Source organism: Nuphar pumila, chromosome 7, assembly GCF_984573655.1.
Source record: "Nuphar pumila chromosome 7, dmNupPumi1.hap1.1, whole genome shotgun sequence".
NCBI classification, from domain to species: Eukaryota; Viridiplantae; Streptophyta; class Magnoliopsida; order Nymphaeales; family Nymphaeaceae; genus Nuphar; species Nuphar pumila.
Genome location: NC_143255.1, coordinates 30,758,202 through 30,785,234, shown reverse-complemented (window position 1 = coordinate 30,785,234; position 27,033 = coordinate 30,758,202). Strand labels below are relative to the sequence as shown.

Genomic DNA, 27,033 nt, shown 5'->3' with positions numbered 1-27,033 from the left:
GAAAGAAAAAAAAATCTCAACAAAACCATGGCTTCTTTTTCCTTTTCCAAGATTCACTTGCATCTCATGGCAAGTTAGAAGGATGCCCGAGCCTTTGAGAAGCCTTTACTCGATACCCGCGAGCCTCGCTCTGCTCTCCTCCCTCTTCATTCTCTGCTACATCTTGCTCACATCAAATCTCTACCACCACCATCTCCGTCAGAGCCCTCGATTTCACGAACATTCAAGTGGGTATCCAAGAATTCACCACCCTGAGAGCCCATTGCCTCTTAGAACCCCTCTGAATGCGACGAATCAGACCGTTGCCAAACCTCCTGCGTCTTTTCTGGAGCTCGATGGAAGCAATCCACGACCAATTGGCGAGAATGAAAGGATCCTCGAGTACCAAGATCAGAAAAAGAGAAAAAGTTGGTTGGATTTCGTTTTTCTTTTGATGATGCTTAGTGCAGTACATGATTTTAGGTTATACAAATTACTGAAATGTTATTCAGATACATCCCAGCTTAGTTTACAGAACAAGCCCTCTCAATACTCATTAGTTATTTAGAAATCATTAGACCATAGAGCCTTGAAAACAAAAAGAACTTGACAGAAAATAAATAACTTCACACAAGACGTTGGGATCACCTACATCCACTGTTGAAGCTCTCTACTCAATTCCCCGACTTGAGTAGGTTCCATTATCAAGGTTCTTCATATAGTTTTCCATTTTAAAATTAAGAATTTCAATCGTATCCAAACTCTCTCTCTCTCTTTGTTATTATCCTTAATGTGATTAGCATTATCCTAAACCTCCATTTGCCTTGGTTAAGATATCAACTACGTGTTAAGAGAAAGGGACAAATTTGGTGATAAGACTGCCACGAGCTACCCTTTCCTGAACAAAGTGGAAGTCAATTTCAACATGCTTAGTATGAGAATGAAATGTCGGTTTGATAATTACTTGAAGAGCTGAAAGATTATCACAAAATAGAATAGGTGGTTCAGATAAATATATCCCAATGTCCCGAAGAATAAGCGACAATCATGTAAGTTTTGCTGTTGTTGACGCCATTGCTTTGTATTCGGCTTCAATACTTGAATGAGCCACTGTATGTTATTTCTTAGCACTCCATGATATGCAATTGACGTCGAGGAATATGCAAAAACCTGTGATAGATCTTCTGGTAAGAGGACAATCGGCTCAGTCCGCATCAGAAAAAACATATAATTGAATTGGAGTGTTAGCTAATAATAGTGTTCCATACTCGATAGTTCTATGAACATATCATAAAATTCTTTTTACCATTTGAAAGTGAAATTCAGTGAGACTTTGCATGAATTGACTAACGTAATTTACACTCATTGAGATGTCTGGTCTAGTGAATGTGAAATAATGTAATCCTCCAATCAGACTTTAATACAGAGTACAGTCATAGAATAATCTTTCACTTTCTTTGGTGAGGCAAATGTTAGATACTATGGGAGTGGAGATCGGTTTGTCTCCTAGCATATGAGCTCGATCCAATAGGGCATAAGCATACCGTTTTTTATTCAGAAATAAGCCTTGAGCGAAGCGATGAACCTCTTTTCTCAGAAAGTAGTGGAGATAGCCAAAATCTTTCATAGCAAACTCATTACTAACTTTGGTAACAAAATCATTTATCATAGTGAGATCATTTCCTCTGATAATTATATCATCTACATAAAGCAGAAGAAGCACTATCTCATGATTACTTTGATAAATAAATAAAAATGAATCAACAACGCTAGAATAAAAACCCATAGAGAATAAGAATGCACCAAACCTGTTATACCAATCTCGTGGAGCTTGTTTCAAGCCATATAAGGCTCTATTCTATTTGTGCACAAAGTCGGGTTTATTTTCATCTCTGTACCCGGGTAGTTGATCAATATAGACATCTTGACTCAGAAACCTATGTAAAAAGGCATTCTTTACATCTAACTTCCTGATATCCCAATTATAGGCAGGAGCAACTGTTAAAACAATTCTAATTGATGGAGGTTTTATAACAGGAGAGAAAGTTTCTGCAAAATCAACTCCAGGTATTTGACTGAATCCTTTAGCCACCAAGCGAACTTTAAAGCGTTCTACGCTTCCATCACTTTTAATTTTTGTCTTAGAAACCCATCTGCTTCTAATGACATTCATATTGGGCGTGCAAGAAACCAAAACCCACGTATCATTATGTTCTAATGCTAAAAATTCTTCTTCCATAGCTTGATGCCAGCCAGAACTCTTCAATGCTTCATTAACTGTTTTTGGTTCCACGAGCATAGTTAGAGCTAAAAAATATATTGGATTTGGGTTGACTATTCCTTCTTTTGACCATGTGACCATATGATAGATGTTCTGAGCATCTGTCCCAGCAACATTTGAGTTTTCAAATGGAATAACACTTTCTTCAATTTGAATATCAGGTTCAAGAGAAACCGGATTTTCATGATTCTCGTGGTCATCAAGGGTTTGCTGATCATTTTGACTCTTATTAGGAAAATTGGAAGCATTATCTTGAAGGTCACTAGTTTTGCAATCATCATTAACACAACTCCTTTGCATAACATTGTCAGGTTGATGACAATAATTCGAATAAATAAAACTCACTAATTCTTCATTGTTAGTTATAGAGGCAAACAATTTACTAGGAGCTTTATATGAAAAAACGTGCTCATCAAACACATGTATAGAATCTCTAGATATAAAAACACGGTCAGTAGGAGGATAAAAGCATCTGAACCCCTTATGAAATTCACTATATCTCAGAAATACACATGGTAAGGATCGTGGCTCAAACTTTTTTTATTTTTGTTGTAGTCTCTAATATATGGAAAACATCTATAGCCAAAAGATTTAAGGCAAGAAAAGTCTGACTGTTTGTAACTCAAGTGACGACTTCATGTGAATACTTGGAGAAGGAAGTCTATTAATCAGCCACACAACCGTGGAGAATGCTTCTACCCAAAAACATGTTGGAATATTACTATGAAAAATCTTAGTTAATCCCAGTTCAGTAATAAAGTGATGTTCACGCTCTGCCATTCCATTTTTCTCGGGCATTTTTGGGCAGACTTTAACATGTTTAATACATTTTTCTTTCAAAATTTTTTCCAACACGTGGCTATTGAATTCTCCTCATTCATCGGTTTGAAAAACTTTGATTTTTTTCTCAAACTGAGAAATCACCAAATTGTAAAATTCAATAAATTTTTCTGTGAGCTCAGATTTGGCTTTTAATGAATAAAACCACCTGATTCTTGAATATTCATCAACAAATATAGCATAAAACTTGAATTGTTGAAAGGAAGATATGGGTGCCGCCCCCCACAAATCACAATGAATCTTATCAAATGATTTTGAACAATGTTCATCAATATAAAGAAACGATAGCCTACACATTTTGCCCATTTGACAACTCGGGCATATTGAAGAAGATTTATTCTGTGCGGTTACCTCAATAGAATAATTTTTAACTAGCTGCATATTGGGATGGTTGAATCTTGCATGCCAAACATCCTTGCTAACAGATCAGAATCATGTAGAATAGTAGACTTGCTTATTCTCCGGCATGACTTCATACAGACCATTGATTCTATTGCCCGTCACCACCACTTTGTTGCTGGCTTGATCCTTCACTAAAAAAAAGTTATACGAGAACTCAAAGGAATAAGGCATGTCAGACGTTAATTGACTAACCGAAATCAAGTTTTTCTTAATCTCAAGAACAACAAGAACATTCTCTAGTATCAATTTTTTGCTTCCAACTTTTATATTTGTCGTCCTAGTGTGAGTAATAGCAAGTTTAGATCTATCACCAATCATGATTTTTTTCGGACCATAATACTTATTAAGATTGTCAAGTTTACCTGCATCTGAAGTCACATGGGCAGTCGTTCCTGTATCTGGAAACCACACATTATCTTGACCAACAAAGAGTTTTAGGGCTGCAAGCGCTTGAGGGACATCTTCTACTTGAAATGCCTAATTGAAGTGATGCCACAAATTGATATAGCTATGATTTGGCTTAAAGAAAATTTGATAGATCACGCCTTTCTCTTTATTTTTTGCTTGGATTTGATTTCCTGCTTGACCATTAAACTGCTTCTTTGGAGCTGAATTATTTTCTCGATTTATGGTTTGTCTTACTTGAGTGAACTCACATCCTTTTGAAGAAAACTATTGTTTTTCGTTAGAATATCGATATTTTTAGTTTTCAGTTCTTTGGCTAAAAAATGCTGAGTGATTGTTTACTCCGTCATAAAGATCGCTGTAATGAGATATTGCGGAAATAAAAAGAGTGCATACAAGCACTTACAACAATGAATAAAAGAGACAATATCACAAGTCCACAAAGGGACAATACAAGCACAAGCCTTTAAGAAGGCAACAATGTAAAAAGCCTCTTATTGAGAAGAGAGAAAGCTCTCAAGAATGAAAATATACAAGTGGATCACCCCTATTTATACAAAAGGGAGAGGAGAGAAGAGGAGGCAAAATGCCTCAAAAGGGGAGCCCAAAAGGGGGCTCCCATGGAGTCGTTGGGAGCCCCCAACGGTCACATTTGTGACCGTTGGGGGCTCCAACGACTCTATGTTGGAGCCCCTTTTTGTTATTTAAAAAATACAAAAAATAAAAGGAAAAAATAAAAAGGAAAAATACATTTTAATGAAAACTGAAAAATAGTTGTTTTCTAAAACAACTATGTGAATTTACAAAACTACCCCTATCAGGTATTTTGTAATATACAGAATATATATATATATTGTAATGAAAAGAGGCGGAAGCACCAATAGAGCAAAAGGGTCACTCTTTAAGAGTGACTACTAGAGCCAAGAACACAAACACCGAATGTGCACACACAAAACTCTCAAATATAGAAAATGACTAAAAGTCATAAGTTGGATTTATTGAAGAAAAGAAGAGAAGGGTGTAAAAACCCATACATTTAAGAGGGGAAGACCTCCTCTATTTATAGAGGAGGGAAGCACTAAAAGGAACCACAAGGGGGGCTCCCTTGTAGTCGTTGAGAGCCCCAACAGTCAAAAATATGACCGTTGGAGCCCCAACGACTACAAGTGTGGGGCCCCCTTGTGGTCATTACAAAAAGGAAAAATAAAGAAAAAAGAAAAAGGGAAAAAGGGAAAAAAAGAAAAATAGAAAAAGGAAAAAAGATACATATGTGGTTTTACAAGAATACCCCTATCGGGTATTTATCTAAATGAGAAATAGTATATATATACATATATGTATATATATACTTATATATATACGGATGTATATATATAAGTATATATATATATATATATATATATATATATATATATATATATATATATATATATATATATATATATATATATATATATATATATTAACACGCCCCCTCAAACTTTACGGGGAGAAGACCGAAAGTTTGCTAAGGAGGAACATAAATCGTGGAGTTGGAAGCGCTTTGGTGAAGAAGTCAGCTAGCTGATGTTCTGAAGTAACATATGGTAATGAGATAGTCCCTCTGAGATATTCGTCTCGAACATAATGGCAATCCATCTCGATATGCTTTGTCTGTTCATGAAAGGTGTGATTGTTGGCAATGTATATCGCACTTTTGTTATCACAGCAGAGCTTGGTAGGAGTGGAAATGAGGACGCCCATGTCAACAAGGAGACTTTTGAGCCATATGATTTTCATAGTTGTCATCGCCATAGCCCGATACTCAGCTTCAGTAGATGATAAGGAGACCTTCTGCTGCTTTTTGCATCTCCACGAGATGAGAGATTCACCTAAAAAAACACAAAGACCCGTAATTGAGATACGATCATTGGGATTGCCTCCCCAGTCAGCATCAGTAAAAGCAGTCAATTCAAGAGATGAGGAAGAGGATAAGAAGAGTCCCTTTGAGATGATATTTTTGATATATCGCACAATTCTCATTACGGCCGCCATATGAACCGTGGTAGGTGCGTGCTGGAACTGGCTCGCTGCATGAACCGCATGGGCTATGTCAGGACGGGTGATGGATAGATAAGTGAGGGATCCAATTAATTGACGGCTATGTCACATGGGTGCGGGTGCGACACGGGTGCGGCGCAATTTCAAAAATTTTGGACACGGGGACTCGGCTATATATATATTAAAATATATATATATTAACAAATATATATATATATATATATATATATATATATATATATATATATATATATATATATATATATATATATAAGACTCGGTCAAAGTTGTGCCCATTAGGGGACAGGTGATGAGTTGTGAAGGCATTCTGTACACTTTCTTCATACAGGAATAATTCACTTTTGGGCACTTTCTTCATACACTGTAATAATTCACTTTCTTCATACAGGAAAAAACCACAAAAACTTGAGTTGTGCCCATTCTGTACTTAAAACTTGAAAGTGTACAGGTTTTTTAGTTGTGATGGGTTTTTTTCCTTACAGCTGTAGCCCATAAAATTTTAAAATTTTTTTTTCCAAAATATGGACCAAAATGACCCTGGGTGCGTTGACCACACCCAGGGTCGGGTTGACCGAGTCCGAGCCGCACCCGTGTCCGCACCCGTGTCGGTGCGTGTCGACGCGGGTGCGGCGACCTTGGAGCCGAGTCCGTGTGACATAGATTGACGGTAGGGAGTTGGATCTTCAAGAAGGACACCATCTTCAAGTCTAAGTTTCGCATTGATAACTTCGGGAGTCTCAACTTTCTTTTCATCAGATATTCCTGATTTGGTACAAATTTCAGCAGCTAACTTCATCTGAGATAAGATGTATCCACGTTCGGAATAAGCCACTTCAATTCCTAAAAAATATCGCAAATAACCAAGGTCAGACATATCAAAGGTATCTTTTAGCATAGACTTAACATCATTTACTCCCTTTTTGTCATTCCCAGTGATGATCATATCATCAACATACAGCAGAAGCACAATAATGGAGTCACCTGTTCTTTTCACAAAAAGAGCAGTGTCAGTATAACAAGAAGAAAATCCTAAATTTATTAATACGTTACTAAACCTATCATACCAAGCTTTAGGTGCTTGCTTAAGACCATATAAAGCCTTTTTTAATTTCAAAATTTTTCCATTTAAATCCATACCTGGAGGTGGTTCCATATACACTTCTTCATTTAAATTACCATTCAAAAAGGCATTTTTGACATCAAGTTGAAAGATTGGCCATTTTTTAACTGCGGCTATAGCAATAAGAGCTCGAACACTAGTGATTCGAGCAACGGGGGCAAAGGTTTCATCATAATCTACCCCATACTCTTGGGCATATCCTTTGGCTACCAACCTAGCCTTATATCTTTCCAATGAACCATCACTCTTAGTTTTTACTTTAAAAACCCATCTACATCCGATGGGTTTCTTGCCATTGGGAGGATCAATGATTTCCCAAGTTTGTGCCTTTTTAAGAGCATTAAGTTCAATTTGCATAGCTTCATTCCAATGAGCATATTGCTTAGCATCATTGTAATGAGATGGTTCATGAAAAGAGTGAAGAGCAAGTAGGCATGCTCGAAAGTTAGGCGAAAAAGAATCATAAGAAACAAATCTATTTGGTATTTTGGAAATCCGATTTGATCTTCTTTGGGAAGTCTCTTCGGTGAACTCATTTTGGGAAAATTTTTCAAGGGCACAAGGAGGATTCCTTTCATTCCTTCTAGAGTAGACTTGAATTTGTCTTGAAACATTTTCTTCTAAGTTTTGATCATCGTTTGGATGTTCAACAAGATCTTCACTAAGAGATTCATTAGGATCAATATGATCATCTATGATGTTTTCTTTAGGCAATAAGTCAAATAAGAATGAATAATCAATATTTTCATTCGGTTGGTGCGAAAAACCACTTTCCTCTTCAAGGAATGTGACATCTTTAGAGATATAAAGCTTGTTTTTAAGTATGTCAAAACATCGATACCCTTTTTGTTTTTCGCCATATCCCCAAAAAATACATTCAATAGCCCTAGGGGAAAGTTTATCATTCTTGTGAGTTAAAACAAAACATTTACATCCAAAAATTCTTAGTCTTTTGTAATCGGGAGACATATTGTAAAGTTTTTCAAATGGAGAAAGATTTTTCAAAGAGGATGAAGGGGTTCTATTGATAAGATATGTAGAGGTTAGAACCGCTTCGGCCCAAAAGGATTTTGGAATATTTTTTGAGATTAATAACGTTCTTGTAGTCTCTATTATGTGCCTATGCTTTCTTTCCGCAAGTCCATTTTGTTGCGGAGTGTTGGGACAAGAACGTTGGTGAAAAATTTCATTTTCTTTCAAATAGTTTTGAAAATCATTGGACATATATTCGCCTCCCGAATCAGATCTAAGAATAGATAAATTTCCCAAAAAATGGTTTTTGACCATTGCATGAAATTCTTTAAAGAAGGAGAAAACTTCAGATTTGCGACTTAGGAAGTAAATCCACGTGAATCGAGTAAAATCATCAATAAATACCATATAATACGAAAAACCTCCTTTAGACAAAATAGGGGAAGGTCCCCACACATCGGAATGAATAAGTTCAAATGGCCGAGTGGTAAAGTAACTTCTTTGTGGAAATGGAATAGCTTTAGATTTTTCAAAAATGCAATCTTTACAAGTCATGTGATTGTCTTTACAAGTATTGTTCAAAAACGGAAAAAGAGACATTTTTACAAAATTTGGATGGCCAAGTCTCTCATGCCATATTCCAATACTTTTGTCTTTTACAAGATTGCATGATGCCTTAGATGGGAGAGTCAAAAAATCCATAAAGTAGAGGTCACCCCTTCTATGGCCTTGCCCAATCAGCTTCCCTGACTGGAGATCCTGCACGGTGCAATCCTTAGGTGAGAAAGAGACTTGGCATCCATGATCGGTGATTTGAGATACGGAAAAAAGATTTAAATTTATTTTAGGAACGATTCTTACTTTAGGAACAAAGAAGTTTTTGAAATCAAGAGATCCAATACTTTCAATTTTTAGTGATGTACCATCGGCCGTTGAAACACAAGAAGATATAGGTTCGGAAAAAATATTTGAAAGAGAATTTTTATGAGATGTCATATGAAAAGAAGCACCGGAGTCTAGTATCCACATACCTGGAGGAGATGAAGAATAGGCAATGGCGGCCCCGGATGTTGAAGGAGAAGTCATGAGAAGATGTTGGAGAACTTCGGAGATGTGATTTAGAGTTTCTTTGATATCTCCTTCTTTGGTACTTTCTTCCTTCTTTGGAGAAGTTTCCCCAACCACGACAACTTTTCCTTTGAGTTTTGGACAAGCCGGTCTAATGTGACCCGGTTCATTACAATAATGGCATATTATTCCCCTTCTAGGCCCATTGATATTTTTGTTAAAGTGGGGAGGTCTATATGCTTTAACATTTGATCCGGGCCTATTAACGGCCAAAACCTCATCATTCCTAATGCTCAAGCCAAGTCGAGTTTCTTCTTGACATACTTCGGCAAGAGCATCTTCAATAGGTAGGGCTTTGCTTCTATGGAGAAGAGATGCCCTAACTTGTTCAAATTCCGGGCGAAGTCCATGAAGGAATTGAAAAAAGTGCTCCTTTTCAATTTGTTCCCTTCTTAGTTCAATATCTTGTGGAGCAACCCATTTGGGCTCAAGAAGGGCAAGCTCATCCCAAAGAGGGGTTAGAGAGCTAAAATAGTCTCGAACACTCATATCCATTTGTTTAGTGGAACGAATTTTTTCTTGACAAAAGAATTGCCGAGAAAGATCCTTTTGGGTATACATACCCTTAAGGAAAAACCAAGCCTCATTGGCCCTTCTAAACTTGGCAATATTAGCACAATTTTTGAGATCTACATTGTTCATAAACCATGCCAAAATTTTGGCATGGTTACTTTCCCAATCCTCGATTTTGGATTGATGTTCATTAATGGCTTTGATGCGCTCATCGCCATCTAAAGCCTTTTCAACTTCATTTTCAATTTTGGTAAGAACAAGAGAGGGTTCGGGAGTAGTTCCCATAACAAAGCCCCAAAGTTTCTTACCTCTTAGATGATTTTCCATAGCGGAGGCCCATATGAGATAATTGGACCCATTTAGCTTGAAAGAAAGCTCCACTTTAGAGTCACGTTCCATCGGCACCAAATATTCTTCTTTTCTTCAAAACTTTGAGAGGCACGCTTTCCAAGATGACAAAAGAATAGCCCAATCACCAACCGAGCTCTGATACCATGTAATGAAAAGAGGCGGAAGCACCAATAGAGCAAAAGGGTCACTCTTTAAGAGTGACTACTAGAGCCAAGAACACAAACACCGAATGTGCACACACAAAACTCTCAAATATAGAAAATGACTAAAAGTCATAAGTTGGATTTATTGAAGAAAAGAAGAGAAGGGTGTAAAAACCCATACATTTAAGAGGGGGAGACCTCCTCTATTTATAGAGGAGGGAAGCACTAAAAGGAACCACAAGGGGGGCTCCCTTGTAGTCGTTGGGAGCCCCAACGGTCAGAAATCTGACCGTTGGAGCCCCAACGACTACAAGTGTGGGGCCCCCTTATGGTCATTACAAAAAGGAAAAATAAAGAAAAAAGAAAAAGGGAAAAAGGGAAAAAAAGAAAAATAGAAAAAGGAAAAAAGATACATATGTGGTTTTACAAGAATACCCCTATCGGGTATTTATCTAAATGAGAAATAGTATATATATATATATATATATATATATATATATATATATATATATATATATATATATATATATATATATATATATATATTAGATACATTTTAACACCCCCCCTCAAACTTTACGGGGAGATGACGGAAAGTTTGCCAAGAAGAAACATGAAGCGAGGAGCCGGAAGAGCTTTAGTGAAGAAGTCCGCCAACTGATATTCTGAAGTGACATATGGAAGAGCAATAGTTCCTCGCAAGAATTCATCACGGACATAGTGGCAATCCATTTCGATATGTTTTGTACGCTCATGAAAAGTATGATTGCTCGCAATATAGATGACACTCTTGTTGTCGCAACATAGCTTTGAGGCTTCGGTGATATCAACTCCCATGTCTTTAAGCAAACTGCGAAGCCATACAAGTTCCATTGTCGTGGTTGCCATAGCCCGGTACTCAGCTTCAGTGGATGATAGTGAAACTTTCTGCTGCTTCTTGCATCGCCAGACAATCACAGAGTCTCCTAGAAAAACACAAAAACCAGTAGTTGAGACTCGATCATTGGGATTACCTCCCCAATCTGCATCAGTATAAGCAAGAAGATTCAAGGAAGAAGAAGAGGATAGAAATAGCCCTTTATTGATGGTATTCCGAATATAGCGGATGATTCGGAGAACAACACTCATATGCACAGTTGTAGGAGCATGCTGAAATTGGCTAACAGAGTGAACCACATGAGTGATATCTGGTCTGGTGATGGTTAAATAGGTAAGAGACCCAATGAGTTGTCTGTAAGGTGTAGGATCTTCCAGAAGAACCCCATCCTCCAACCGCAATTTGACATTAATAACCTCGGGAGTCTCTACTTTCTTATCATCAGAAATTCCAGACTTAAAACATATATCTGCAACAAGCTTCATCTGTGACAAAATATATCCTCTAGGAGAATATGCAACTTCAATTCCAAGAAAATATCTGAGAAAACCTAAGTCAGACATATCAAAATTATTTTTTAACATATTTTTAACATTAATAATACTATTTTGATCATTCCCAGTGATAATCATATCATCAACGTAAAGCAGCAAGATTACGATACTAGAACCTGCATGTTTAACAAAAAGAGCAGTGTCAGTATAACAAGAGTGAAATCCTAACTTTATCATGATATCACTGAAACGATCATACCAAGCCTTAGGAGCTTGTTTAAGGCCATATAATGCCTTCAAAAGCCGAAGAGTTTGACCTTGCTTAATATTTATTCCGGGTGGCGGATTCATATAAACTTCTTCACTTAAACTTCCATTTAAAAAGCATTTTTTACGTCAAGTTGATAAATAGGCCATTTTTTGGTTGATGCAACAGCGATTAAAGTCCTAACACTGGTCATTCGAGCTACAGGAGCGAATGTTTCTTTGTAATCAATGCCATATTCTTGGGAGTATCCCTTAGCAACTAATCTAGCTTTATATCGTTCTAAAGAGCCATCGCTTTTAGTTTTAACTTTGAAGACCCAGCGACAACCAATAGGTTTTTTGTGTGAGGGTAGATTAACTATTTTCCAAGTATTAGTCAAAGATGAAGAGATTAAGGAGAGATGGAAAGATTATTTTGATAAGCTATTTAATGATAGTCATGCTCAAGATCTTGGAGACTTCTCCATTCCTTTTCATGAGATAAATCGTGACTTCATGCGCAAGATTCAAAAGAAAGAAATTGCAGAGGCTTTGAAGAAAATGAAATCAAGAAGGGCAGTTGGCCCAGATGGTATACCTATCGAGGCTTGGAAATGCTTGGGAGAGAAAGGTTTAGAATGGTTGACAAATCTTTTTAACTTGATTTGGCGAACAAATAAGATGCCTAATGAGTGGAGGAAGAGTACTTTGGTGCCTTTATATAAGAATAAGGGTGATATACAAGATTGCACAAACTATCGTGGTATAAAACTCATGAGTCATACTATGAAACTTTGGGAGAGGGTGATTGAGTCTAGGTTGAGGAAGGTTGTCATGATATCGGAGAATCAATTTGGTTTTATGCCTGGAAGATCAACTATGGAAGCTATACATCTTCTTAGACAACTTATTGAAAGATATAGAGAGAGGAACAAAGATTTGCATATGGTTCTCTGGTGGACAATGATGAAGAAAGGTGTTTCTCTCAAGTACATTAGTATAATTAAAGATATGTATGAAGGAGTAGTAACCAATGTCCGCACTTGTGGAGGGGTGACAACCAATTTTCCGATAACGGTTGGGTTACATCAAGGATCTGCTTTAAGCCCTTTCCTATTTGCGATAGTGATGGATGAGCTTACGAGATCAATTCAAGAAAATGTACCGTGGTGTATGTTGTTTGCTGATGATATTGTTTTGATTGATGAGTCTAGAGCTGGGGTTAATGCTAAGTTAGAATTATGGAGACAGACATTGGAAGCTAGAGGTTTTAAGTTGAGTAAGAGTAAGACTGAATATATGGAATGTCGGTTTAGTAAGCAACGAAGTAGTGATGGGAGTGTAGTGAAGCTTGGTGAGCAAGAAATACTATTGGATGATTGTTTCAAATATTTGGGATCTATCATTCAAAAGTATGGAGAAATTGATGGAGATGTAAATCATAGGATAAAGGTTGGGTGGATGAAATAGAAAAGTACAACTGGAGTGTTGTGCGATCCTAGAATGCCATTGCGGTTGAAGGAAAAGTTTTATAGGACGACTATTAGGCCCGCTTTACTATATGGTACGGAATGTTGGGCTGCCAAGAGACATCATATTCAAAAAATGAGTGTAGCTGAGATGCGGATGCTTAGATGGATGTGTGGAAATACAATAAAAGATAAGATTCGGAACGAAGAGATACGTAAGAAGGTAGGTGTTGCACCCATTGAAAATAAGATGCGAGAGAATCGTTTACGGTGGTTTGGACATATTCGGCGAAGGCCTAATGATGCTCCAGTTAGAAGGTTAGAGAAATGGGAAAATATATTAGTTAAAAGAGGTCGGGGTAGGCCTAGGAAGACTTGGATGGAGATGATAGGAAAGGATATGAATGCTTTGAACCTCACCAAGGACATGGCGTTGGATAGAAATGATTGGAGGAAAAGGATTCATGTGGAAGACCCAAAATGAATTTCTTTTTTGGTTCATATCGCTGACCCCAATTGTTTTGGGATGAAGGCGTAGTTGTTGTTTGTTGTATTGGCCTTTTTTAGCGCATTAAGTTCAACTTGCATTGCTTCAACCCAATGAGGTATAGATTTAGCTTGATTATAGTGTGCCGGTTCAAAATAAGAGTGTAAGGTTATTAAACATGCCCGATAGTTGGGAGTTAAGGAATCATAGGATACAAACCTATTTGGGGGTATTGATATTCTAGAAGAATGCCTAACTTGTGGTTCCTCAGAAATTTGAGAGTATTTTTCGAGGGCACTAATAGGAGTTTCTTGATTTCTTCTTGAGTAAACATTTATACTGGTATCGCTATCATGATCATTTATATTAGAATCACTATCATTTGAGGGTGTTATGTCAAGAGGGGATACCTCACGAGAATCATCAATGTTTTCAAGAAAATCTTCTTGTATGTCATCAATAAGATCATATAAGAATATATAGTCAATTTCATTTGTTTCTTCTAGTTTATCAAAGCCGTTTTCTTCTTCTAGAAATGTTACATCTTTTGAAATATATAATTTATCATTCTTAAAATCATAACATCTATACCCTTTTTGATTTTCACCATATCCTAGAAAAAACATTCAATTGCTTTTGGAGATAACTTATCCCTTTTGTGTGATAGGACAAAACATTTGCAACCAAAAATACGAAGTCGATTGAAATCGGGTGAAAGTTTAAAGAGTTTTTCATAGGGAGAAGCATTTTTTAACTTAGAAGAGGGCATTCTATTGATTAGATAGGTTGAGGTTAAGACGGCTTCGGCCCAAAACTTCTTTGGAATATTCTTAGAAATAAGTAACGTTCTAGCGGTTTCAATAATGTGCCTATGTTTCCTTTCCGCTAGGCCATTTTGTTGGGGAGTCCTAGGACATGACTTTTGATGGCAAATGCCATTTTGGGTTAAATAGTTTTGGAATTCGTGAGATAAGTATTCGCCACCGGAATCGGATCTTAAAATAGATATGTTACTTTGAAATTGATTTTGAACCTTTTTATGAAAATCTTTAAAGAAAGTAAATACTTCCGATTTATGACTAAGGAAATAAATCCAAACATACCGAGTAAAATCATCAATAAACGTAACATAATATGAATAACCCCTTTAGACATAACCGGAGATGACCCCCAAACATCCGAATGCACCAATTCAAAAGGCCTTGATGAAAGAAAAGTTCTAGTTGGAAATGGAATAGATTTCATTTTTCCAAAAATGCAATCTTTGCAATTAATTTCTTTTTCCTTACAAAATTTGTTTCCAAAAGGAAAGAGATACATTTTGGAATAACTTGGATGACCAAGTCTTTTATGCCAAGTTTCCATGTTTTTTTCTTGGACATAAGAACAAAAAAAGTTTGTAGGGAGATCAAGATGGTCCATATAATAGAGGTCTCCCTTTCTATGGCCTTGCCCAATCCGCTTCCCGGACCGGAGATCCTGCACAAAGCAACCATTAGATGAGAAAGATATTTCACATCCATGGTCGGCAATTTGAGAAATCGAAAATAGGTTTAAATTTAGTTTAGGAACAACTCTTACTTTTGGAACACAAAAATTTTGTGAATCTTTAAAAGAGCCAATACTTGAAATTTTTAAAAAGGTTCCATCGGCCGTAGAGACACAAGAGTCCTTTGAATTGGTGCAAACATCACTAAGTGCATTTTCATGAGGGGTCATATGAAAAGAAGCTCCGGAGTCAAGGATCCAAGAATACGTACCGGGTGAAGATGATGAAGCAATAGCCGCACCCGATGTGGAAGAAGAAACTTTTAGCATTTGTTGGAGAGCCATAGATATTTGTCCAAGAGTTTCTTTGATGTCATTGTTCTTGCCTTCATCTTCTTTGGTGGTGGTTTCCTCAAGAGAAGCCACTTTAGGTTTGAAGGTTCCAATAAGCTTAGGACAAGCGGGTCTAATGTGACCCGGCTCATTGCAATAATGACAAACAATCATTTTTCTTCCTCCATTGTAGTTTCCTTGTTTCCCAAAATGAGGAGGCTTATAGGTTCTAACATTATTACCCGGTTTGGATACAACAAGGACTTCATCAACATGCTTACTCATGCCAAGCCTTGTCTCCTCTTGAGTGATTTCGGCAATAGCATCCTCAATAGGAGGAAAAATAGATCTATGGAGGAGTGAAGATCTCACTTGCTCAAATTTGGGACGTAGCCCAAAAAGAAATTGAAACAATCGCTCTTGTTCCATTTGTTTTTGCCTTAAATCAATATCTTCCATAGAAACCCATTTTGGCTCCAAGAGAGCCAATTCATCCCATAGTGGGTTTAAAGCACTATAATAGTTTTGAATGCTAGAATCACCTTGCTTGGTGGTTCTAATCTTTTCTTGCAAGAAGTATGCTCTTGCAAGATCCTTTTGGGTATACATACCCTTCATAAAGGACCAAGCCTCATTGGCTCTACGAAATTTAGCTATATTAGCACATACCTTAAGCTCCACATTATTCATAAACCACGCAAGGATTTTTGCGTGATTGCTTTCCCAATCTTCCACTTCCTTTTGATGACTTTCAATGGCCTTGAGGCGAGCATCTCCTTCAAGAGCCTTTTCTTGACCTTCTTCAATCTTCGTGAGCATAAGCTTAGGTTCCGGAACGGAACCCATGACAAAACCCCAAAGCTTCTTCCCTTTGAGATTATTTTCCATTGTCGATGCCCACATCATATAATTCTTTCCATTGAGCTTGAAAGAAAGGTCAATCTTTGTCTCCATGATGTTGCCAAGAAGTGAGAAGATATCTACTAGATATGAAAAACACGAACCACACCTTTCATTCAAGAATCGAGTGGCTCTGATACCATGTAATGATATATTGCGGAAATAAAAAGAGTGCATACAAGCACTTACAACAATGAATAAAAGAGACAATATCACAAGTCCACAAAGGGACAATACAAGCACAAGCCTTTAAGAAGGCAACGATGTAAGAGAGAAAGCTCTCATGAATGAAAATATACAAGGGGATCACCCCTATTTATACAAAAGGGAGAGGAGAGAAGAGGAGGCAAAATGCCTCAAAAGGGGAGCCCAAAAGGGGGCTCCCATGGAGTCGTTGGGAGCCCCCAACGGTCACATTTGTGACCGTTGGGGGCTCCAACGACTCTATGTTGGAGCCCCTTTTTGTTATTTAAAAAATACAAAAAATAAAAGGAAAAAATAAAAAGGAAAAATACATTTTAATGAAAACTGAAAAATAGTTGTTTTCTAAAACAACTATGTGAATTTACAAAACTACCCCTATCGGGTATTTTGTAATATACAGAATATATATATATATATATATATATATATATATATATATATATATATATATATATATATATATATATTAGATATATTTTAACAGATCGCATCCGGTTTGATGGTTTTGCAACAAACCGACAAGGCGACAACTTGTTCATATGACGGGGTTGGTGGCTTTAGCATGACTGTAACAAATGATTCATAACCGGTTCCAAGCCCGTTCAATAACCAAAATACCTTGGTATCATCATCCATTGGCTTGCCTATGGCTGCAAGCTCATCACATATATTCTTGAAGCTTTTTATATAGTCGACTATAGATATCTCATTTTTTCGATGCAATTGCAATTTTTGAACTAACAAGAATTCTCGTTCTTTAGATACATGAGCAAAGGCGGTTATCAGAGCATTGTCGAGAAGTTTGAAGTCCAACAACAATTTTAAGGACTTCTTCTGTAAGAGTCCCAGTGATTCACCCTTGCAGTAAACGGTCTGATTTCCTCCATGCCACGTACTTCGGATTCACAACAGCACTAGTTGGATTCTGCATATACTGAGCCAGCATGGGGTATTCTCTGTCAAGAAAGCCTGCCATGTCTTGACTTTCTATGAGACCAAGAAATTGGGTTTGCCATAACAGAAAGTTGTGGTTGAGTTTAATTGTCACAAAATTTGTGATATTAAGGTTAAACGGATATGGGCATTTCACCAACGAAGTCGATTCAACAACTATAATAAAAAAAAGAGCAATATGAACACAAACACCCTCACTGGGCAATTGGCTCTGATACCATGAAAACAAAAAGAACTTGACAGAAAATGAATAACTTCACACAGGATATTACGTGGTTCGGCATTGGGAAGCCTATAGCATGAAACACTGGCTTCATGTCGATCAGTTACCGTACAGATTCAGAATGTGGCAGTTTCTGGTATTTTTTCTGTTTTCTAAATCAATTTTCATTTTCTCATAAAATGGTATCTACCACTCGATGAAAAATGCAAATTGGTATGCATAAGATACTCTGAAAATATTAGCTTGCCTTCACTATTTTTGGGTAAGTCTCTTGTTTTGTGATCTTGTTTCTCAGTCAAAACAGTTTTGTCATTGATTATGCTATTCGTGTTCTGATGCTTTGCAGGAAATGACATAGGTAACAATATTTTCCACAACAAGAAGATATTTATGGAAGTTTACAAGGAAATGATAGATGGGTTTAAAATTTATGTTTATCCCCATAAGGAGGATGATCCCTTTGCCAATGTACTTCTGCCTGTGAAGTTTGAACCTGATGGAAATTACGCTAGTGAAAGTTATTTTAAGAAGCTTCTGATGCAGAGCTGTTTTATGACGAAGGATCCTGCTGAGGCAGATCTTTTCTTCTTACCGTTTTCAATTGCGAGGTTGAGACATGACCCTAGAGTGGATGTTCAAGGAATTCCAGATTTTATCAGGAGTTATATTTCCAATATCAGTCGAGCTTATCCTTACTGGAACAGAACTGATGGTGCTGATCATTTTTATGTGGCTTGCCATTCCACTGGAAGATCAGCTATGGAGAAGGCAAGTGAAGTGAAATTCAATGCTATTCAAGTTGTATGTTCTTCAAGCTATTATTTGTCTGGATATTTACCACATAAGGATGCATCACTCCCACAAATTTGGCCAAGGCATGGAAATCTTCCTCGGGCCGCCTCATTGGAGAGGTAAAATATATGCTTGCTTTGGAGCATTTGATAATGCAAAAGATAGCTCTTTGTGTTTTCCTTTAGTTGATCATTTTAATTTCGTCTTCCTTATCGTCAAACAGATGTATTTGCCTTAAAGATACAACACCATCTGGCATTGCAAATACACTTTTCTTCTGCTGCTTGAATTTTTTTTCTAATTGTTTGGTCTCACTTTGGCATTCTGTTAATTCTTATCATGACACCTTCATGTTTACCAATATATATATATATATATATATATATATATATATATATATATATATATATTTATGGGTTGTGGTACACCTAGGGGCCTTATACATATTATTTTCGAGTTTATTACTATATAAGACGTTGGATATCCTTGTTTGATTTTGAATTGTACCTCATTCTAGGCTTGGTTGGTTCTATGTTAATCTATGTCATGTGGATACAGTTGGTACAATTTGATAATTTCAAAAATGAGGACACAGGGACATGACTGTACACACACATAGATGTATGTGTGTGAGTGTATAAAACAACCATTCTAAATCACTATAATTAGGATCATCAAACAATGAAACTAAGTTGAAATTGAATTTTAATGTAGATGACAAATTTTAAAAGAAAAAGAACTCATGTGAATAGAAACAAGTAAATTAGATCATAAAAGAAAATAGATAAAGCTAATGATAATAATGTTGATTGCGTGTGAAAGTGGTTTAACTATGCCAATGAAGTGTTGTGTCATTTCCATGAAGTGTCCAGGTATCATGTCGTGTCAACACGGGATACACATGCTAAATAAAGTGTCTATGTGACTTGGGTGTCAATTTATTCATCAGTTTTCATTTTCATCTATGTCCAACAACAAGGTCTATATTGGGCTTTCAATAATATTATTTGCTTGCATGTCTTATCTATTGATTCTTACTGGAATAAATTAACCATTTGTTGGTGGTTCTTAATATCTTGATATCCGTTATCCACTAAAATTCTCTTTAAAATGCCATGAAATGTTCTCTGTTGCAATGTTTAGAATGTGTTTCTTTCTACATCATGTAGACAAAGTATGATAGATTTTTTTCTTAATGGTTTGTCACTGCTGGCCTTCTGAGCTTCCTTCATGTGGATTGTGGTGTGCTTATATGAATAAATGAAGAGTTAACTCTTTTAGGATTTTAGATTGGTAATGTGCACAGAATTGATAACCATGTTTTATGATGTTTGCTGATTTTTTTCAAAGAATTTAGTTTTGCAGAAACAAAATGGAACATACGTTTGACATTTGCATATTTGTGGTGTTTGGATGCAGCATGTATGGACCTCAAATGTTTGAGGTAGCTTATCTGGTCATGTATATTCCTTTTTTTTGGTCAATATTTTTGTTTCTTGTTGTTTATTTGTTTGTAGTGTTGATTATGTTTTTTATTGCAATGGGTCTTAGCTTTTCAAATTCTTCTTGTTCAATTAATGAAGTGCTTACTTCCATATCTCTTTTTTATGCCTTTAATCATCTTTATTGTTGTCAAATTGTGAGCATTTTTGTTATTGTCATGATGTGAGCCTTAGAAAGTTAAGGGGGTTGAGATATGGCAAGTATATCAAGTTGGTGGTGGTGCATATTTTACCTTCTTTTCCTTTAATATTCTCATTCAGTAGGGTAGAGTTGCACAGGGATTGATCATTTTAGAGGGAGCATCATGATAATATTTTAGGTATCAATAGGTGTAAATACCTTCTATTTTTAGTTCATAACCTTTTCCTTTAAATGTTTTCTCTGACTTGTTTATTCTTTTTTTTAAAGGTTATGAACTAACAACTCGAAATCATTGTTTATTTCTTAACATGCTCTTTGGTTAAATTTAGAGGCATTTTCTTTTTATAGTGAGAAGCATGTTGGTTTGCGAGTTGTAGTCCATATTCTGCATCAATAAAATCTAGATCATGTTAGTGTGTAGGTGAGCTATTTAGTAATTCCATGTGATGGCAATAATATGCTGCTACTAAATTTTCATCATCTGGGGATAGAACTATGGACCTAAAAGTATTCCACATCATTTGCCTTCATTACTTGTGGAAATACATTGACGGGCTTTCACTGGCAATCTAGTAGCATGGTGTTATCATGTTATGGTTAAAATCAACCTTGACCCTTGAATACCAATTTATCCTTGATGGATTTGAGGTTATAAATGCAATTTAAAGTTCTCCTTGTTGCAATACTTGCGGCTGAGTTATTTCTGTCAAGAAAAGTTTTTACACAAGCGGATGGCCACAGGTTTCTGCAGTCTGCAAACTGATGTTGATAACATGTAAACATCAGTTTGTACATGGCAATCATGAAAAAATTTAGCTTCGGCCATTCTAAAATTCCTGGCAAATAACTGAGCAGGTTTGCTGTATAGTGCATGTAGATCACATAGTCCTTAAATTTCATTCTATGCAATTAAATAATGAGATCTTTGTGAATCTAGAAAATCTGTTGATAGAAGAGGGAACATTGTGAGAAATGAGTAGTCTCTGTCATAACTTGACAAAAACTGTTAAAAGAAGATTTTTCAAAATATGGTAAAAACTGATAGGAATTTATATTTCATACTTATGTTGACTCAGCTGAGTGATTTGCACTGGTTTGAGACATGGCGAACCTTTACTTGCTTGGTTCAATCTTCTTTCTCTCCCCACACTCAATTACACTGATGCAGATTACAGAGGCTTGTGAGTTTGTTATTGTTCTTAAAACCTATGATTTTCCATACTTTGCATGCTTTCCACATGTTGCGATGGCTTTGACCGGTTTAATTTTTGTCCTTGAACATTTCAAATCATGTAGAAGCCTGCTCAGTTATCTGTTTCAAATGTATTTTTCAGGAAAAGATTGGCTTTCTTTGCTGGCACAATCAATTCTCCCGTTCGTGAGAAGCTTCTTCGGGAATGGGGAAATGACACTGAAATATCCATCCATTCTGGTCGGCTCAATTCATCATATTCAGATGCATTATTGCAGAGCAAATTCTGCTTGCATGTCAAAGGCTTTGAAGTAAACACAGCAAGAATCTCCGATGCAATCTTTCACGGGTGTGTGCCGGTGATCATTTCTAACCACTATGAGCTCCCCTTTGCTGATATAATCAATTGGAAGAGCTTCTCTCTAATTGTTGCAACATTAGACATTCCATTGTTGAAGAGAGTTCTGCAGGGATTGAGTTTGGAAGAGTATGTGAGATTGCAGAGGAATGTGTTGAGGGTCAGAAAGCATTTCCAGTGGCATTCAAATCCAGTTGATTTTGATGCTTTTTACATGGTGATGTATGAGTTATGGCTTCGAAGAAGTGTCATTAGAGTTGCACAGAGGAGTTCGATGGATTCTAGTTGCCATTCAAGCCTTTAAGATGTGCAAAATGTATATGTTACGTGTAAAAATTTTGTTTGTTTATAGCCACATCCTGCTCCTCTGGTTTTAGCACTATCTTATTTGCTGTGATCATACATGCACATGAAATTTTGCCATGGTATACATACTATCATATATCAAACTGCTTCAGTCATGTGCACGTGTGTGCTCGCGTCGTGCTCGCGTCGCACACACACACACATAGAGGGGTGTAACTGGTGGGTTGATGGGTTCCGTTATAAATTAGGTTAAGTATAAACAGCCGGGCCTTAAATAGGCCTGCTTTTAATCGGGCCCAAAATTGGTGTTGGACCCGACCCAATTTCATTTGAGTTCACGTTTGGTTCTGGTACGACTGAAGGTGTAGGCCATTATAGGTTAATGGGTTCAGGTAAATTGGGTTTGGTATAAACAGGTTGGGTTTGAAATAGACTCACTGAGTTGGATATTATTCTTTAAAGGGATTATATATCAACAAACTCTATTATAGCACTTGTAAATAAAGAAACTCTATAAAAACCACCATTCTGATGTATACCAAAATTTAGAGATGAAAGAGCAGTACTTTAAACATATTTTGAGTACAAACCAGGTTCACTATGTGAAAAGATGAGGTGCAATATGATTGCACAAATATTTGTGCATTAATCACCTGATCACCCTCCATGTTGGGGACATGCCTGTCAATTGTGGGACCCAAGGCCTGATGGAGGGCGATCAGGTGCTTAATGCGCAAATATTTGTGCCATGTGATTGCACCCGATCAGGACTCAGTTCACCATTGGCTCATTTTGGGTGATGGGTTGGTTCGAGTTTGGGTCAGTTCAGGTTTAGATCGAGTATGAAATGGGTGTAGGTACAAACCGTTTCGACTTCTGGCCGTCTTGAGAATAAATTGCACGAAACCGTTTGAGTCATATATATAAATAAGTAGGGTACAAATAGGCTAACATTTACATCTTTCTTAATCAACAACTAGGGATGTAAATGGGTCGGGCTCTGTCGGATCTAGGCATTACAGAGTCCAACCTAATCTGATTTGGAATCGGAATGGAAAAAGATAAAAAACGAATCTGAATCCAACTAGCTTTAAATCCGATTTGCACTTAATCAGTTCGGTTCGGGTTTGAATGCAAAACTCAATACCGAACCCGAATCCAACTATTAATCGGATCCAAACCAAAACTTATTAATCGGAGTCAGATTTGGGTTGGATGTCAGGTTACATCCAATACCCGTTGACATCCCTAGCAATGGCAAGCCTGTTCTGGAATGGCTCTAGATTTCAGACCTGAGCCTAACCAACCGGTTCGTCGAGATCCAGTGGGTCAAGTCTAATTGGTCCGAGACATCGGTTTGGATTCCATGTTACACCCTACACAGTTTGCTATTACAAAAAGCTGCTCTTCAGTGCACCAAGTATATTCCTCTAATGTGTTCTCAGTATGCACTTTATTGCATGATCAATGTACCTTTATATTTTACTTTAGCGCATGATCACTACGCATCTGATATCTCACTATAATACACGTTGCACGTTCTATATTGATTGGAGTCAATTACAGCCAACAATGTCAAATCATAATAGATACTGCAGTAGATCACATAGTTTCAAAATGTGATTTTTTGAAAATATTATGATTATTTGGAGGATAAAATCATGATATTTTCAAAATATCACTGATATTTGTGACTGTGGACAGGACCAGGACCTGATCTAGGTTGAGATGGAAAATTCCAAATTCAATATGAATATTCTGGATCCTAGGATCTTGAGTCAGTCTCTGGTTTGATTTATATAAACTTTAAAAAAGATATACGAATCCATCACTTGGATCCTGTTAGCCTGACCTGATTAGCTAATTGCATTTAACTTAGTAGGTCCAGACCCTAACACTTTCTGGTTGGTATCGAGAGTATAGTTAGTTAAGACCCGGCTCATTGGCAGGGGTAACAATAAGCATTCAGAGGCTCCTATAGTACATGCTCCTTAATGTGCATCTGGATCCATATACCTTAAAGGCATATTGCTGCCTGTTTTCTTGCATGGTGTTGTCCAACGATAACTGTGGGCTAGAAGTTAGAACTGGATCTAACAACAAGATCCACGCCCCTAAACCATCTTATTGCAAATGGATATGATAACAACCAACCTGGGTCCAAACCCACTTCCATCAGCATTATATGATCCGACCCATTTTAAATAGGGTTCCACTCGGTTCAGTGTAGGGTTAACCTAATCCGTTAATCTCCGCCCTTCAGATAGGGGAGCAAATGGTTCAGATTCAGTTGGACATCCGACCCAAATCCGATATACTAATTTTCTGAGGTGGATCCTAAAATAGAATATGAATGTCCTTTCGGATATGGGCAGACTCTTTTGGAATCAGATTCAAATCGGCTTTCCTGTGGGATTGGTGTTTCATCTGGATTATGTCCGATCCAATAATGTTTTCAAATTTCAACCTATTTTTACAGGATCCAACAGTTTCATAATCCATATGAAATTTCAGATCCTGATTGAAGTCCACTTCAAAGATCTATTCAGGATATGGATTAGAAATTAGAATTCAAAATCATAGTCATTACTTAAAATTTGGAACCGGTTTGGGACCACCGTGATCGGGTCATATCGTATCCGCTTCTTCAGGACCAATATCCGGCTGGTTGCACTTCTTACATAAAGAAGGGCAAAAGGTATCAGCAACGATTGACCGTCGGATCTTCGACAGCAACGGCCCTTTTACATTTTCTCTTTCTAACACCTAAACTCGACGCTCATCTGATCGTACCTCTTATGAGCTATGATGTGATATTTAACTTCCACGTGGCATCTGGTTCTTTCATCTGACACGTCACTCTGACATGGATGATATTCTAGAAAAATCTAGAACTTCTAAGATGTTGACACGTTTCTCGATCGACGGATAAGCCCAATATTTTTCTTAACTATTAAGATGCTGACATGAACAGCCCATATTCCATTTTATCCCATTCATTTTCGTCAATGACATAAAAAAAATCAAAGTCTCCCCAGAAAGACGATATTATCCTTTGACTTTATAAATACCCAAAATACCCATAAACCTAAAGCATATCTCATGGCTTTAATCCAAAAGGTCTTTTTCGTAGGGAATTTTGGTTTGCATTTCATTTGGCAAGATACCAATAACCAGTTCTTATGTTTATTATTAGAGATTGGGTATAAATACTTAGATCATGTTTAGACTGCATTGGAAATCAATTCCATGGAATTGTGAGGTCTTGATTTCACATATAAATAACTTGGATACCAACTTTCAATTCTTCTATTTACTGTTATTAGATGGCGGTAGAAATATTATATCATGTTCCGATTGAATTGGAAACCAATTCCATGGAATTGTGAAATCTAATTTGACATACAATAAACTTTGATACCAACCTCTAATTCTTTTATTTATTGTTATTTAGACGCTGGATTGAAATATTATATCATGTTTCGATTGTATTGGAAACTAATTCCATGGAATTGCGAAGTGTGATTTCACATACAAAAACTTCGATACCAACTTCTGGTTCTTCTATTTATTATTATTAGATGATAGGTAGAAGCATTATATCATGTTTGGTTTGCATTGGAAAATAATTCCATGGAGTTGAAATGTTATTTTACATGCAATAACCTTGTTACCAACTTCTAATTCTTTTACTTATTATTATTAGATGACAGGTAGAAACATTACATCATGTTTGGATTACATTGAGAAACAAATTCCATGGAAATTGAAATGTAATTTTGAATACAATATCTTCAATGCCAACTTATAATTCTTCTATTTTATTATTCTTAGAGGTTGGTAGAAGTATATAGACTGAATTGCAAACCGATTCCATGGAATTGTGAATTGTTATTTTTTCACATACAATAACTTTGATACAAATTTCTTAAATTCTTTTATTTGTATTGGATGTTGCTTAGAAAAGCTGCATCATGTTTGGATTGCATTGTAAACCAATTCCATGGAATTGTGAAATGTGCAATATGATTGTATAAATATGATCAGGTGCAATATGATTGTATAAATATTTGTCCATTAAGCACCTGATCACCCTCTGGACAGGCCTGTCAGTTGTGGGGCCCAAGGCCTGATAGAGGGCAAATTTTGTGCCATGTGATTGCACCCGATCCAAACTTAACAACTCCAGACTTGATTAAGACTCCATCAGCATTGCAGGAATTATATAGGATATGTGAACTAGAGTGTGAATGGAGATTTTTATTGGTTTTTTATTAAATCTGAAAATATGGATGTCTCTGCATGCTTGGTTTTAAAGAGATTTTTTAATCATCCCATTGCAATGCATAAACATGATTTTTTAAAGCTAAAAAATCGACAGATTAGATTTTTTTAAATATTCAAGCATCCAAAAACCATATATTGTTATTGAGAAAGCATGATTCAAGTCAATTCCTAGCAAAATAAACCATGCTAGACATATCTATAGCGCGGATTTTGAAAAAAAAAAGCATAAAAAATGCCTAGTCCACGCTCTAGTTCTCATATTCTAGTGTCTCATGTGTTCCGGGTACGCGTGGAGCATTGGGGCTATTGTTCAGAAGCTTGATAGTTCCGGGTGTCGCAAATACTAATTTTCTTAGCTTGTCATCACTTTTGGAGAAAATTGGAGGTGCATGTTTAGCTAAAGCTGGGATAAGGAATTCTCAGGAGATTTGATTCCCATTTACAGTGATTTTCCATAGGAAAAGGAGATGGTGCCAATGACCTACTTGACCCAAACACAAGGCATAGTGGTAGTCAAAATGACATGTGGGATCTAAAAAGACCAACACCTCAATGGTCAGTGTGGTATTTGATCAAACACTTGG

At 36.7% G+C, this 27,033-nt stretch overlaps 1 protein-coding gene across 1 annotated transcript; it reads left to right on the top strand.

Moving 5' to 3' along the window:
• Positions 1–15: 15 nt before the first annotated feature.
• LOC149831744 (putative glycosyltransferase At5g03795) lies at positions 16–22,311 on the top strand. Its single transcript, XM_090014101.1, has 3 exons — positions 16–407; positions 18,217–18,781; positions 21,641–22,311. Exons 1-3 carry the CDS (start codon positions 83–85, stop codon positions 22,158–22,160), a joined length of 1,410 nt encoding a protein of 469 aa, XP_089870227.1. The 5' UTR covers positions 16–82; the 3' UTR covers positions 22,161–22,311.
• The last annotated feature ends 4,722 nt before the right edge of the window (positions 22,312–27,033 follow it).

Excerpts from the sequence above, each read along its gene's own strand:
- LOC149831744 (XM_090014101.1), top strand. The coding sequence starts at position 83 with ATGCCCGAGCCTTTGAGAAGCCTTTACTCGATACCCGCGAGCCTCGCT. Across the intron at positions 408-18,216 it reads AGATCAGAAAAAGAGAAAAA|GAAATGACATAGGTAACAAT; the intron begins GTTGGTTGGATT and ends GATGCTTTGCAG. Across the intron at positions 18,782-21,640 it reads CGGGCCGCCTCATTGGAGAG|GAAAAGATTGGCTTTCTTTG; the intron begins GTAAAATATATG and ends TGTATTTTTCAG.